This window comes from Hydra viridissima, unplaced genomic scaffold (genome assembly GCF_058129835.1).
Source record: "Hydra viridissima isolate aposymbiotic clone 2 unplaced genomic scaffold, HvirCarnegie_v1 scaffold_8, whole genome shotgun sequence".
In the NCBI taxonomy this organism is placed as follows: domain Eukaryota; kingdom Metazoa; phylum Cnidaria; class Hydrozoa; order Anthoathecata; family Hydridae; genus Hydra; species Hydra viridissima.
The window spans coordinates 8,897,948-8,914,615 of record NW_028324307.1 but is presented as its reverse complement, the minus strand read 5'-3'; the positions used below and the strand labels follow the sequence as shown (position 1 = coordinate 8,914,615).

At 29.3% G+C, this 16,668-nt stretch overlaps 2 protein-coding genes across 18 annotated transcripts in view; one reads left to right on the top strand and one right to left on the bottom strand.

The window, feature by feature from the left end:
* Window positions 1–16,668, bottom strand: part of LOC145186483 (uncharacterized) — a 37,961-nt gene that overhangs the window by 19,982 nt on the left and 1,311 nt on the right. For 12 of the 16 annotated variants that reach the window (XR_016454858.1, XR_016454859.1, XR_016454860.1 and 9 more), the window contains exons 2-7: window positions 15,562–15,661; window positions 9,079–9,419; window positions 7,532–8,663; window positions 7,256–7,412; window positions 4,391–4,728; window positions 3,816–3,893 (exon numbers count right to left, since the gene is read on the bottom strand). Coding sequence is in view for 5 of the 16 variants with exons in the window: in XM_090095490.1 (XP_089951616.1) it covers window positions 3,816–3,893; window positions 4,391–4,728; window positions 7,256–7,412; window positions 7,532–8,663; window positions 9,079–9,419; window positions 15,562–15,661 (2,146 nt within the window). In the remaining 11 variants the exon portion in view is untranslated. Of the gene's footprint in view, window positions 1–3,815; window positions 3,894–4,390; window positions 4,729–7,255; window positions 7,413–7,531; window positions 8,664–9,078; window positions 9,420–9,826; window positions 10,800–15,561; window positions 15,662–16,668 lie in introns of those variants that run through there. The other 4 variants (XR_016454867.1, XM_090095492.1, XR_016454868.1 and 1 more) reach the window with 3 other exon arrangements.
* Window positions 12,413–14,856, top strand: LOC149884923 (uncharacterized). 2 transcript variants are annotated; one of them, XM_090095496.1, is made up of 2 exons: window positions 12,413–13,736; window positions 14,403–14,856. In XM_090095496.1, the coding sequence occupies exons 1-2, from the start codon at window positions 13,306–13,308 to the stop codon at window positions 14,416–14,418; spliced, it is 447 nt and encodes a 148-aa protein (XP_089951622.1). In that variant the 5' UTR covers window positions 12,413–13,305; the 3' UTR covers window positions 14,419–14,856. The 2 variants fall into 2 exon arrangements, with proteins under 2 accessions (XP_089951622.1, XP_089951623.1); XM_090095497.1 differs by having other exon boundaries at window positions 13,212–13,585; window positions 14,403–14,546.

Here is a 16,668-nt window from a genome sequence, read left to right as displayed (position 1 = left end):
ATATATTCACATAGCTTTCCCTCAGGGTTACCGAATGTGCTATGGGAATGGAAGGCAGTACATTTCCAGTATGCAGTAATACTGCCTTAATACTATAAAGTGATGCGTCAATGAACAAATTCCACATAGATGAATCGTATTGTACTCTTAGATCATCAAACAATCCACTGATGTCATTACAGAAGCAAAGTTCTTCATCCATAGAGAAGTATTGCTGCAGTTCCCGTAATCGCTTTCTAAATGACGACACTCTTGCATCACCAGCCAACAGATGCCACTCCTGGAGACGTGAAGCCAGTAATTCACTCTGTTGCTTTTTTAAATACAAATCTTGAACGAGATCTTTCAGGTCAGATCCTGTTATGAAGTGGGGTTTATGCTCTGTATCTTCTGGCAACTCGTAACTATCATCGTCATCAGTATCCTCGTCTGAATCAGAACTGTCCGTGTTTGGGATTTCCGATGGAGGTTCAGGAACAGGGAGTTCAGCCGAATGAGGAACAGGACGAATAGCTGAAGGTAGATTTGGGTACACTATAGCTTTCTTACCCTTAGAATTGCGACCTGATATGTTAACAGAACAGAAATAGCAATCTGAACAATGATTTTGGGGTTCACGCCACGCCATTGGCACCCCAAATGTTGGTCCTCCACCAGTCCTGTTTGCCCACGAAGATAGTGAACTAGCCCACCTCACACAGCATGCATGAGGCGCCCAGTTCTTATCCTGGTTGCTGAAGTATAGTTCATACAGTTTTTTCACATGTGGTGTCAATCTTCATCTGCATCTCTTTAAAGTCAGTTTGCCACAAATGTAGCAAAAGTTGTCGGCTTGATTTTTAAAAGTTCTGGGCATTTCTTGTTTCAATATACACTGTATTATATCTATATATTACTTGGCTAACTAAAGTTTATATAAAATAAAACAGACTTACATTTACTCTAATACAAGGTCAAACAAATGCAAATAGGTGTATGATAAAGAAATGCTAATAAATAAATCATAAACAACTGCTAATAAATATATTAAAAATCACATTGACAACTTTCATAGTGAAAATCGAAAATTTTAAAATGTGAATTTACACAAAATTGGTGGGTCACACAACAAAACGGACATCATTTTCGTAATCTCCAAATAAAAATACATAAGGTAGTGTCAATGGCATTTCCGTTTTTTTTTTCGTTGTTGTACAGTGTTATTATTGGATAAATGACATGTTTTGCTCGGACAAATTTGGTATTGAATTATTATTATTTTGTGAATAGCAAGTACAGGAAATTTAAAAGCAAATAACTTTCTTATTATGTGACAAATAAGTTTGTGGAAATATATAATATTTTTTAATAATTATTAGATTATATACAAAAATTAAAAGTTAAATAACCAGATTGTGTAAGAATTTTAAAATTGAAAGTAATTTAGGTGATTGGAAACATTTTCTACAAGATGACATGTCAGACAGCAATGTAAAAATTGGTGGTTCATTAAAAGATTTCCATTTAGAGAGGTTGTTTATGCATAACTTTTAAGCCAGAAGTGCAACCTCTATCTATTCTATCAGCAGCATCAGATGAACCACAAATGAAGAAATCTGAGCTAGTAAAATACCTTTTAAACAAACAAAAATCACTTCCTGCTGCACTTGCTTGCTGAAAAGCATTTGATGGGCATTCATTTAATGGAATTTGTCCTTTAAAAAACTTATGTGTCTTCCTATCTGCCATGGGGTTAAGAAATTCAATTTCAGTAAACACATAAATCAATAATCAAGTTATAGAAAAAAAAACAAGGTTCAATTCATCAACTTAATGAGAATTAGAAAACAAATCTATTAAATATATGGACATTGTTTTGAAATGATTGCTAGTTAAATACTAACATTCATGGACATGGGGGTTCTTCATCTAAAAAACTTACCATATTCTGCTGGAATTTTGCTAAATCTGTCAAAATTTGAAGATGAATTTTTCTGAAGAAGAAATAACTATAGTGCCTTTTTCATTTAAATGTAAAAAATCTTTTGGCAGAAATTTATTATCCAGCTATGTAGATATGAGAAATTGTCAAAAATAACAAAAGAAATAACATTATTTGAAAAAGGAAGTACATGGGAGAAATATTCAGAAAGAGCTCATTCTTTTTTATTGACTTTATTGACTAAATACAAGGAGTGCTGAGTCTGAGTGGGCATTTTCTTCTACTAGGTGTTTCAGTTTAAAAATGTGGAACTGAACTTGATGGTCAGCATTTGCAGATGCTGTGAGTAGCTTGTATAAAAATTATAATGAGATTTAAAAAACAAAAGAATCTTTTATCAAAGACAGAAGTCAAACAAAAGAAATTCAAAATGTTCAAAATCTCATTAAGAAATGAATACTTAATTTTTTTTGACAATTTTCTGGAAATGTATTCATTATCATTTTAATAAAGCATTTAAGACTTTTCAGGAAGAGAATTTTAACTGGGTGCTGCAATTTGTCTTTAAAAACCATTTTACATTTCATTCACAACTTAAGGATCAGGTTGAGGAATACAAGAAAAAAAGCCAAAATGATGCTTCCTAACACATAATATGCAAAAAGAATAAAAAAAGGAAGCAACAATATGACCTTTTTTAATGGTGATGCTAATGAAATTGAATTTCAGGGAATTCTTAAATTCAAGATTGAGACATACTTTCCTTTTATTGAGAAAATCAACCACATAGCATATGAGAGAATTAATCACATAGCACATGAGAGAATCAATGAAATTTTTGGAACAATCGCCAAAATTAAAATAAAAAATCATTGCTCAAAACTAAAAAAAGACTTAAATAAACGTGAACTTTTTTAAAATTCCAGCTATTTAAATATTACATTTCAAAAGATGAACAATTTTACTGAATTTTATTCAACACTAAAGAGAGACAACATGGAATCAACTTTTCACCAATTTGAGACCATTGAAAGAAAATTTCTTAAGAACTTTTCTTTCAATGGTCTCAAATTGCATTGGCCAGCAATCATTTTTAAAACAAAAACTTATCAAAAATAAGCTCCACTCTAGCATGTTACAAGAATGATTGAACTGTCTGTCCTTAATGTTGATTGAATCTGAGATTCTTCTCAAAATTGATCTTGATATTATTGATGAGTTTTCAAGAAAAAAAAAAGCACAAAAACAACATATGAATTCAAAAATTGTTTTAATGTTTACCACTTAACTGTTTTATTTCATTTTTAAAAACTTAGAAAAAGCCTTTAATTTGGGTCTGGATAGCCTTAAGATGGCCCTAGTACCTTCATAATTCATAGATTTCTTGTCCTGGTTCAAAAACTTATGAAGTGCAATACCATTACATATATACACTATGATTGAAAGAAAAACAAAAAGAACAAACATTTTAAACCATCACACATACATTCAGTACCAATTATTACGATCTTGTGCTCAAAATAAGAATAAAGTTTAAACAATTGCTTACACAAGGTTTTTTGAACTTTTGAACAGATTAAAGGGTATTATCAAAATAAAAAAGTGAATAAAGATGGTGAAAAATTCATTTGCACAAATGCTAGTTGGTTTATGTACAATACTTATATTGTACACTCTTGTTTAAAACTGAAATACTTAAAATCACTAGATTACTCAGATACTAAAAGTAGTGGCAAAACTACCTTCAAGTGATTCTATTCTTGTTGCTTATAATCAGCAAGAAAAAATTAATGCTGATTTGCATAATTTTTGCATGATTAGGCAAAATTGTAAGAGAAAAATAGTCAACAACAAAAAAACTAAAAATTTGAACATTTACAAAGTATTAAAGTACCTGTTCTTTCATTAATAAACATATCTTTAATTTCTGGTGTTTTAAACTTGTTTTGGTCTGTATTAGAAATAATCAAGGCTAAATGAAATATTTAAACATTTTTAAAACAAGCATAATAAAGATTTTATTGAAATAAAACATTAGAAATGAGTATATTGAATTTTTTTTTTAAAAATTGAACTTTTATATTGAATTTCTATATTGAATTTTTATATTGAACTTTTTTTTTAAATACATTACTACAAAAATCATTACAACTAAAAATCATTGCAAAGTGAGAATATTGAGTTGTGAGATGATACAAATATAGACTTAATAATATTGTACTAAATATACATGTGTACTATACATCTGCACTTGAAAATATGTGAATTTTCATCAGATAAGTTAACAAAAATTTTATTAAAAAAATGTTATAAAACTAAAACTTTTTAAACATTTTGTTAAAAGTGTCCTTTTAGTTATTTTCATAAACTTTGTCAAGTTTTTATCAGACAAAGGATTGGTGAAAGTGATTATGTTCCTTTAGAACTCTAGACTAATTGACTAATAAAACAGTTATAAGATAAACTCACCCATATTGAGATCTACCATCCAATTAGTTCCCATTACAGTTTTTTGAAAAAGATGTTGTATAATGTAATCTACTCTGATGTTTTTCATAAGAACTGCCAATCCCATTTTATATGAGCTGAACTCTACTGAACTTTTTTCAACTGTATTCTTCTTTGTATCTGTCATATATATTTGCTCAGATTCACCATCCTTTAGCACAGAAGCAACATCTTTGTTTTTAAAAGTGGAAAGAGGTTTTTGAGCAGCTTTATATCTCTTGTTGTCTTTACCCTCCTGAATTAGAAAACCCTCTAACTGCATTCCCTCCCAACTGAATAATATGGGATTACCAATTAAACTAAAAACAAGAGTTTTTTCATAGCTCCAAAAGAATTTTAGTTCAAAAAGCTAGCTTAATTTAACTTTACAACAAAATTTAACAAAAACATTTTGCAAAAAGAAAACTCATAATTATTGTAGCAGCATATTACAAGTCATTTCTTCTAAAGGATCTTATGAAGAAAATATTTGGTGCTTTCTTAAACATTAAATTAGGTCATGTTTTCTTAAATTTTAGAAAACATGTGGTGCTTTTTTAAATTTCAAGAAAGCTTCATAAGAAACTTATTTATAATTTGATGTTCAAAGAGTCCCATTAAATATAGTTAAAGCCCCTTTTATTTTGCAATATTAAAAACATTTAACACTAATTTATGCCTGAAAGAAATAGTAAAACAGCAGAGAATAAAGAAATTAAATTCTTTAATTTTTCAAATCTTATTTGACATGTTTAGCAGACATTAAATAGAGGACAGCTGTGTGTGTGTCTGTGTATATATATGCCTATATATATACACATACATATACATATATATACATATATACATATATACATATATATACATATATACATATATACATATATATACATACATATATATATATACACATATGTATATATATATATATATATATATACATATATATATATATATATATATGTATATTTATAGATATATAGAGAAATTTATATATACATATATATATAGATAAATATATATATATATATATATATATATAAATATATATATATATGTATATATATATATATATATACATATATATATAAATATATATATATAAATATGTATATATATATATATATATACATATATATATATATATATATATATATATATATATATATATATATATATATATATATATATAGAGAGAGAGAGAGAGAGAGAGAGAGAGAGAGAGAGAGAGGGAGAGATATTTATATATACATATATATATATATAGATAAATATATATATACATATATATAAATATATATATACATATATATAAATATATATATATATATACATATATATAAATATATATATATATATACATATATACATATATATATATATATATATATATATATATATATATATATATATATATATATATATATATATATAGAGAGAGAGAGAGAGAGAGAGAGAGAGAGAGAGAGAGAGAGAGAGAGAGAGAGAGAGAGAGAGAGATATAGAGATATATATAGAGATATATATAGATATATATATTTAGGAATAGAATTATTGCTCTGTACACCCAGTATGTAAAAATGTTAAAGATGAGAACCCTAGAGATGAGCAAAGAAACCATGAGCCAAGATACTCAAGACTTCTTAGACAAAGCCAATGTTTTGTTTTCTATACACAAGGAAAACATTTTCAAGTTAATTAGCCAGGATCCTAGAAAGGCTGTAAAGGAGGATTCAATTTTTTGAAAAGACGTTTGAAAGGGGACATAGTCAAAATGTCCTACAAAAATGACAAAACATTTGCTGAAATAGTTGAACAGCTGAACTTTAGCTGAACAGCACTTATTAAAACAGTTGGAATTATTAAAAAATGATGTTCCGGAGATGAAGAGCTTTGACAAAGAACAACCAAAACCTTTTACACAGGTCTGTCTCCTCTCAAAGATATCAGATTTTGTTTCTCAGGAGTCTGATCTCTTTTTTCTCCATCTTGATACAACCAAAGATGACATTCTCTCATGGAAAGAAGAAGGAATGTCAAATTTTGAGAAAAATCTCAATAATAAATCTTTCAACACATTTGTGTCCACTGTACGTCATTTAGCAGCTGTTAATGACAGGGCTGAAAGACACATAAAATTGGTGCAGGATTTCATTGGAAGGACACATTTCGAAGACAGGCTCCAAGACACAATGATGGTGGTTTTAGACAACCGGCAGAAGGTGTCTAAACGTGCTACTAAACAAGACTTGAAGAATATTTAGATAAAAAAATCACATTATGCCTATATTTTTATTTTTGAAATATAGTTTTTTCAAACAAAAGTTTAATAATTCTTGCACCACCTGTTTTTTTTTTTTTTTTTTTTTTTTTTTTTGTATTCCCTAGTATTTCATTTTAAAAAACATTTTAAAACAATGCAATTATAACAAAGAATAAAATAATTATAAAATATTTTCAAAGTTGCAGTAAGAATAGCAGTCAGAACTAATGAATTGGATGATTAACTTTAAGTTAATTTGAATTTTTTATAAAAATATTGAACATTTCAATAAACAAAAAAAACTCATTAAAATTTATATGCAAGTTTTTTCTAAAACACCTTCTTCAGCTAAACAGTGACTTTGAGCTCGGATATTTTTATGGTGGTCTACTGGGACCAAATAAGAAGGATTGACATAGTACACAATATAAAGTTCAAAAAATTTTTTTTCTGGGACACCTTAATATATATATATATATATATATATATATATATATATATATATATATATATATATATATATATATATATATATTTATATATATATTAAAATGAAATATCCTATAACCATGATGAATCAATACCGAATTTCTTGTAACCCTCCTTCTCCTAAAGTGGCAGTTATTTGAAGATCACATATCCCAAAATTAAATGATTTTGATTTTGACTCAACATTTTTAACAAGATCACTAGAACCAAATGTTTGCATCAGTTCTTCAGATGTCAAAGAAGCTACTGATCCTAATAATAAATGGAAATATTTCTTGACATGTCATAGTAGGAAAAAATATTAACTTTTTTTTAAGTAAAAAAACAGCTTAATAAGAAATTACTTATAACATCTTCATTACAACTTTTACCTGATAGTTCAAACACTTTTCCCTTCTTTTCTATGCTAACTTTTGCAGTTGCTTTAGCAAACTTTAATGCTGCATTAAGTTTAAACTCAAAATTACCAGAGACATCATACAAAATTTTGAAGTAAACTTCTTTTAGGGTAAATATCCTGATCACAACATCATCTGGAACAGACAAAGCAATATCCACTTCTTTTGTTTTTACATTTACATCAAATGTTTCAAACTTTATACTAAAAGCAGACTTAAAAATATACTTTTGGAGCATTTCAACTGCTTTTGGAACAAGTGCTGCCAATATGTTCATTCCATCATTGAACAAATCATCAGGGAACTTAAAAGATACCTTATTGTCTTTAATAAGAATTTGAATTGAAATAGATTTTGATATATTTTCTAAATTGGCAGCTGTTCCAGTCTTTTTTAATATCTCTTTAATAGGAAAAGTTGCATCAATTATAGCACCTTTAACAAGACCCAATCCACTCTCTACAGATGCCTTCATCAGCTTAACAAGCTCTGGATCACCAAGTTCAGTTATATCTTTATTTGCATACTGTACAGCAAGATCAACTTCAACATCTTTAATAATCTCAATATTATTGATATCTTTTCCAACTATTAGCGATAAAACTTTGAGTGGTTGCACATTTTTCAATGAGGCAACTATAGCAACTCCAGTTGGTCCATCCGCTGGTTTTTGAACAACAAGAAATGCCTTAATTTCACCAAAACCAGTTATACCAGTTGCTTTACCACTAACTACAAGCTCATATCTACCATCTCCATTTCTTGAGCCACCTATCAAAGGCTCCTCTATAACTAAATTGGAAAACATACCTCCAGCCTTAACAAGATCTTTCTCTTTATTTGTACTATCATCTTCCTCACTATTTTCTTTAAAAACTTGAGTATTTTTTGTTGAAAATATTTGATAGAACTCCGCAGCTTTAATGGCTTTGGAAGATAATTTAAACATTTCTGATAATGTATTTTTAACTTTAATGAGTTCCAAATTTAATGACTGTGTACCAATTTGAACTTCTCCATTCAAAGTGAACTCAATATCTCTGTAATTAAATGAACTCTTCAAACTATTGTAGTTAAAGTTGAGCTTTAAATCAACTTTGACAACCTGAAATAATAGAATAAATAGTTCTTCATACAATATTTAGTACATTTCAAATGAGTAAAAAGCCCAAATTTTTGACTTATATAAAGTACAAATTTACTAAAAGTAATAACAGATTTTTTTTTAGATTTTGTATGGCTTTTGTAAACACTTACAAAACTTATACTTTCTTTGTTATCATGAATACATTGACATTAATTGAAAGGAAAAAATACCAGAAATTAGGCTGGGATATTGTACATTTAAAACAATTTGAATTATTTTCTATTGCTTTGCCAAAATGTGAAAATGTTACCATTTAGTTTAAGTTCAGTTAACTCTTGCTTTGATAAAAAAAATGGTTGATTACAATATGAATGTATACTAGTTTGAAAAATGAATGATTCCTTATTACCATAGAACAAAAAAAAAATGAAACCTTTAATTTTTCTTCTATGATGTCAAAAGGCTGTGTTGAACTGCAAATGAAATCCACCATTCCATCATCTTCACCACATGTGCCTAAAGTAAACTTTTTCACTTTGAATGATCCAGGAGGAAATACTTTTGTTATGCTAGCAATATCATTGTCACCAGCAGACTTGCTTGCCAGCAAGTTATAAACTTTGGTAAGTGACAAATTCTCTTGACATGAGTCATCAGGTATAAAACTCCAGAGACATCCATCTTTGGAATTGCTTACTTTACAGCCTAAGATTTCATATTCTGTTCCGCTCTCTGTTTTCTTGCCAAATAAGTCAGCAAGACTTGGAATTTTATCTAAATTTAAATGATGAAAATTGCAAATATATTTTTGTAATTACTTGTTATAAGCACTAATTTTCATTAAAATAAAGTATTTGTTTTTCATAAAAAAGTATAATTGGTTTAGGTTTTTAAAATCCTTGGTTTCCCTGAACTTCATTTAGGATGAAAACCATAGAAATCATGTTTCTTCCTGTGTGTAGAGCCTATATAGAGACTACTAGCCTTTTTTTTATATAAAAAGTAATTTTTAATCATATTATAATAAACAAATTCTCATTTAAGGAGGTTAAACTACTCAGGAAAAATTTTGGATCAATCAGATGATAGGAAGTGATCTCTCACAACCCCTCAAAAACTGTGGCCTTCCAACCTTCCAACTTTCAGACTGGATTTCTTCCCTTGATGATTTCTGTCCTTACCTTAAATCTAATTAATTCAACATGTAAAGCTTTATGGACCCCTAAAAATATGCTAGACCATCCTCATATCAAATGTTTCTGCTGTATTGGCATTAACCACTTTTTGGCTGTAACTTGTGTTGAATTAGAGTTTCAAGAATCATTATGTCAAGTCAACTCCCTGTGAGAAGCTTTGCTCTTTGGAATATATACTTTGAGATAAAGACCAACAATTCAATGCTAGCAACTCTTGTATGTTTCCAGATGAAAATTTGTCATTCTGGCTAAAAGCCAACATTGCCATGACTACATAGGCACACAAGGGTTGTAAACAATTGTGCAGCTTAGGCAGTAAAATTGGCTACCAACTTTAATTAAAGTTTTTATAAAAAATGACAACTAGTACTATTTCCTGTGTCAGACTGTTAAGTACATCACAAACCTCTGTTGACAAGATGTAATTGATCAACTTGAATACCATAAGATAACGATATGACATTTAGATAATGACATTTAGACTATTGCTCTTTTTTGTTAATAACATAATCTGAATGTAAAGCAATTTATTTTAGTCTATCATTTTTGGTTTATTTATCTTAAAACCACCAAAGCAAGGATCAGATTCGGACATTAGCTTAGCATCGTTTTTATAAATGATATTATTGAAATTTGTTATCAAAATTAGTCAGGGGTTTTCGAACATTGAATGTTATTGATCAGTATAGTTCATTTTGTAAATTTTTTTTATGTTAAATTTTTCCCGATACCCGGGAAAGAGTGTGCGGTAGGGCATCCCATACTTTTCAAAAATCACCTTTTTTTTTACCATAAACACTAGGCCCCAAGTATTTTTTTTGCTCGAAGGTGGTATAAATGTAGGATCTGTTAAAAAGAAGCTGATATTATAAAGTCTTCATTTGCAAAAATGGACTTTGTTGCTTCATTTTCTAGACAAAAAAATTAGCTTTTGGCGAAAATAAAGTTGTAGCGAGTCGCTACAACTTTATTTTCGGGATGGCAATCCCGGGATTTTGGGATTCCGGGATTCCATGCAAATTTTTGATACCGTAATCCCGGGATTTCTCACAAAAATTTCCTGGGATTTCGGGAATGTAATAAAAGAAAAATAAAGATAAATAGGGATTAAGTTATTAAATTATCTGTACATTATAAAGTGTCTAGTAAATATAATCTTTGGTAAAATATTTATTTCATAGCTGTATTCTCCTTTGCAATGATTTAATTTAATTTTGAATTTTCGGCTTCATCGTCGCAGAATTAAAGAGCTCGATCTGCTTTTTTCATATTATAAGTTTTAATTAACAATTCATAATAATAAAAAACAAAAAATTGAAAATATTTATAAATAATATTATCGGTTTAATTATGAAGCATAAATAAAAAAAGAGTTATAGCTGAAATTATAAAAAATGACAGGAATAAAAACATATTAACTAAGAAAAGTTGAAAGTTAAATTCTCACAACAGCAAAAATTAGATAGAACCTTACAATTCTTATGCGATGAAATCTATGCGTGATTCTCAAAAATTTTTCAACAACGCACAGTGAAGCGAAATTGTCAAAAAGCGGCCAAAACTCAAAATTTTGTAAAGTAAGAAACGTTTTTATTAAATTATTCTTCCAATTCTCTGACTAGGATAGTAGACATGAGAGAACCAAAATATATATTTTTCTTATCATTTGATATTTTTTCTAATAAGCTGTAAAAGTTAAATAAAAATGGTGCATTAAAAAAGTTCCACTTATGGCCACTTTTTGAGCTTTTCGCTTTATAGTGCAACGGTTTAACTTAATGAAGTTTTCAAAATACAGAAGGTTTTTTAAGTAAATAAGCTTTTTTTGCAGTTATTTAAAGTGGTAATCATTTTCACAGTAACAAATTCAGTTAGAATAACAGATTTGATAAAGAAACATAAGTTGAAATAATTTAAGAACTTTAGAACTTTAAAAAAAATTGAACTTAAGTAAATATCATGACGAACTACGCTGAATTCAATAGCACAAATCTGTTATGGAGACATTTCTTAAGAGGAACAGATGAAACAGCCATGTGCAAAGTTAGTACATGCAAAAAAATATTGCAAATTGCTGGTGGTTCAACTAAAGGTCTACATTCTCATTTACTGTCTAAACATAAACTTAAAGTAACATTGCAATCGCAAGTTATAAAGGAAATAATTGATCAAATATCAAGAGGCTCTAAGTTTTCCTTGATGTGTGGACTTCTTTTGGAAACTTCAGATACATGAATGTGAATGTACATGAGTTGAAAAGCTATCGGAACTTAGGTTTGATTCGCATTTTAGGGTCTATGCCAGTAGAAAAGTGCGTTTCACTTCTAAAAGAAAGAATCCACAACTTTAAAATAAACCTTGAGGATGATATCATTGATATTACGACTGATGGCGCAAGCGTTATGAAGAAACTTGAAAAAAATTCTAGAAATTGATCAACAATTATGCTTTGCCCACGCTCTACAACTGGCATTTATATCAGTTCTTTACAAAAAAGAAGCCAGTCACTTGGAAGTTGATGAAAGTTTAGATGATTAGAATACTGCTTTTGCAAATTTAGATAACAAAGATGATGATTACAATAGTGAATACGTTTATGAAGAGGAAGATTGTACTCGAGATTCGAACGATTGATTGTTAATTAATGAAACATTTGAGGTTACAATTAAACATCAAATTATAGGACCTATTATAACCAAAGTCAGGAAAATTGTAAAAATGTCCCCAACAAAAAATGTAAAATGTCCCCAACAAAAAATGTAAAAGGTCCCCAACAAAAAATGAAAATTATTTACAAAAGTACGTAAAAATTGAGTTTGGAAAGGTCATCCATTTAATCATGGATTGCAAAACCCGATGGAGCAGTTTGTTGCTTATGCTTAAAAGATTTGACAAATTAAAATATTGTGTTAAAAAGGCATTTCTAGATTTAGAATTGGATTCCAATTTTGATAATTCAGTTAAGATGAACGAAAACGAATATCGAACCATATCAGTACTTTTGACTCCCGTTAAAGCAACTGTGGAAGCACTTTGTCGACGAGACACAACTTTAATTACAACTGACACTGCATTAGAGTTTATGTTGACCAAAATAAAACAACAACAATCCGAAATTGGAAAACAGTTGTATGTCGCTTTGAGTCACCGAATTAAAGAGAGCAGAACACCATTAAGTAGCACAGTTTATTATGAAGATAATAAACTGTGCTACTTAATGGTATTATGAATACCATTAAGTAGCACAGTTTATTATCTTCATAATAATGGTATTATGATAAACTGTGCTACTTAATGGTATTATGAAGATAATAAACTGTGCTACTTAATGGTGTTCTGCTCTCTTTAATTCGGTGACTCAAAGCGACATGCAACTGTTTTCCAATTTCGGATTGTTGTTGTTTTATTTTGGTCAACATAAACTCTAATGCAATTCGGTCAGGTTACTTCATCGAAAATCCCAGATGTTTTTGTATACAAGTGCCCAAATTAAAAAAGTTATAATAAACCTAATAAAGCGTCTAAGCTCGGCAGATATAATTACATCAGCAGACGTGATTAGTGATAGTGATGCTCAAATGAGCGAGAATTTATCAAGCAAGGAGTGTGAAAATAAAATCAAAACAGTGAGTGAAGAATTAATTGAAGTTATGGAAAAAGGATTGGCAGTAACACAAAGGGTAGAAAGTATAACTTCTAAAATTCAAAGAGAAATGTCGTTATTTGAAAGTGGTGCCACAAGAGGTAATCATCTTCAAAAAGCATATGATTATATACTACCTATACGGCCAAAAAGTGTGGAGTCCGAACGAGCATTCTCAGCGGCTGGGTTTTTATGCTCAAAAAATCAAAAGCGGTTAAACAACGAAATGATTGATGCTTTCATTTGTTTAAGGTGGTACTTTCAAAAATGAATATAATTCATGTATACTCATGTATACATGAATTATATTCATTTTTGAAAGTACCACCTTAAACGAATGAATTCATATTATTTTTACTTATATTGTGTTATCTTTTTAATGCATTGTTTTATAATTTAAATTACTTAGGTTAGTTAGTAAATGAACTATTTTAGTTAACTAAAAAATGAAAAATGATTAATTTATTAATAATATAATTGTATTATCAATAAATTAATCATTTTTCAGTGTTTAATGAGTACTTAAAAATTTGTTCTTCACATGCTTCACCGCCAATAATTTTTTCTGCTTACTAATTGATCTCGGGATTTCCCGGGGATAAATATCTCAATCCCGAAATCCCGGGAACGAGAATGTCCGGGATTTTGCCACCCCTAGTAGCAACCGCAATATAAAAACCCATTACACTTCTTGATAAAATTAAACTTTTTAACAAACGCAAAACAAAGTTTTAGAAAGAGTACTAATAAAAAGTGTTGATCTTAAAACCCATGTTCGAAATTCATGTTTTATAAAGTATTACTCTATACAATGACTAAGTGGTATGTTTACCTTGTACTGCAGCACAAAATAAAAATATCAAGTAGCCATTATACCAAATAATTTAAGCCACCTTATGATTATTCTTTACATTTTAGCCTGGAAGTTCCATGACAGAAGCTGCAGAAAACTGCTGTAAACCATATCAATTGCTTCTCATACAAGGAAATATTAGCAACAAAGTTCTATCGGCAAAAATTGCTGCTGAAAAGTCCTTAATTACAGCTGGGTCATCAGTTGAAGAGGGTTTTGAACGATTGTTTTAACTTTTTTGGCGTTTCAACTTGAAGTATACAGAAGAATGTGCGCTTTTTTAAAATTGTAGTAGTTAGTTTACAACCTTGGAGAAAAACAGCCACTTTCAGCATCAGTTTATCAGCTTCAGACGATGTTGAAGGTAGTTAAGAAACAGACACTTAGTAGTGCAAAAAGACAAGACACTTAATATTTGGTGATATATTATTTAGTCTCTATCTTATTTTTAGTAAGTAGAATTTAGTATTTAAAGCTGAAACTGAATTAACATATAAGTATTTCTGGAAATTCTAAAAATGTAGCTTTTTTTTTCAAAAAATTATAAGCGGCATTGTAAATACAATTTTGACTAAACTTTTTTTTTTTGCTGATACTATCATTAGTCATTAAGAAGAATTTTATATGTGAAATTCTATTACTTACATATAATCTTCGCATTTGATTACATATAATCAAATAAATATTCTAAAAGCTACGTTATTACAGTTAATATTAGTAAATAAAATAATTTCGCTGCTAACATTACTAAAAAGTAAATGCTAAAAGTCTTTTCTTTAGTGTAGTAATAGGCAAATTGAAACGTGAGAAAACGGAACTACTATTTTTAACGGGCTTGTCTGCAAACTTTGCGTAATGTTCCGTAAAAATAACTTAACGGACTGACACTGTTATGTATTGAATCTGTAAGTTTCATGGACAACTAACTCAGCTAAGAAACAAGGAACTACTCCGTTAAAAATTCCTTTAATCTTAATGGACTCTTTTTTTAGAATGCATATTTACAAATCAAGGATGTCAAATTTATAGCTATTTATCAGGCGACTATTGAACAAGTCAATATATTTTAAAAAACATCATTTTCTCAAAAAACTCATGTTTACTTTTACTTTCAACATCAACTCGCTTCTCTGAGAGCAAGATTTGGAACTTTAAGAGAATTTAGAAAAATGCATGAAAATAATAACTATTTTGATAAGATTTTTATGTAAAAAGTCTTGTTACCTCTATTAACCTCAATCCTTTGTTTACCGTATTTTGAATATTTTGCAGAAAATCCTTCAATCACAAAAAGAATTGTTAAAAAGTGAATCAATGCCGTCATCTAAATTTAATTGAAAGGAGTAAAACTAAAATTTAAAGGAGTAAAAACTAAAATCGTATCTATCTATCTATCTATCTATCTATATATATATATATATATATATATATATATATATATATATATATATATATATATATATATATATATATATATATATATATACAGGGTGTCCCAAAATTAACGCAAGATTTGAATTTGTTGCCATTTGTGCTGTTAAGTGTTGGCAACCCTAAAAAAAACACTTCGACAGCTGACAACTTAGGGTTAGTAAAAATGGAGCGTTACACGATAGAACAACGTGTCTTCATTATTGAACAATATTTCAAAAATAATGAAAGCTTGGCGGCTGCAGTTCGAAAATTTCATACAAAATTTGGTTGGAATAGTAATTTAACTTCATCAACTGTGAAGAGATTAATTGAGAAATTCAGGGCAAATGGATCCGTTGGAGACGCCACACACTGGTCGTCCGAAAACAAGCCGTTCAAATGTCAATATCGAAGCAGTGCGTGAGAGTGTCGGTGACAATCCAGGAACCTCAATTCGGCGTCGTGGACAAGAATTGCAAATTTCAAGAAGTTCTCCACGGCGTATACTCACTCAAGATCTGTGTCTCAATGCTTATAAAATTCAATTAACACAACAACTGAAGCCTAATGACCATGCAGAGCGAAGAGAGTTCATTGAATGGATTATTGAACATCAACTATGGATGCTGATTTTTCGAGCAAAATCATCCTAAGCGATAAAGCACATTTTCACTTTGATGGCTAATCGCGAAAATTGCCGCTTTTAGAGTTCCGAGAACCCACATGTGATTGTCGAAAAACAAATGCATCCACAACGTGTTACTGTTTGGTGTGGATTTTGGGCTGGAGGCATAACTGGACCATACTTTTTTGAAAATGGGGAGACTGGTCAAGACTGTTGCTGGAGCTCGATATCGTGACATGATAACACAGTTCTTTCTGCCAAAATTGGATAATATTGATGTGGCAAATATGTGG

Excerpts from the sequence above, each read along its gene's own strand:
- LOC149884923 (XM_090095496.1), top strand. The coding sequence starts at position 13,306 with ATGTTTTTGTATACAAGTGCCCAAATTAAAAAAGTTATAATAAACCTA.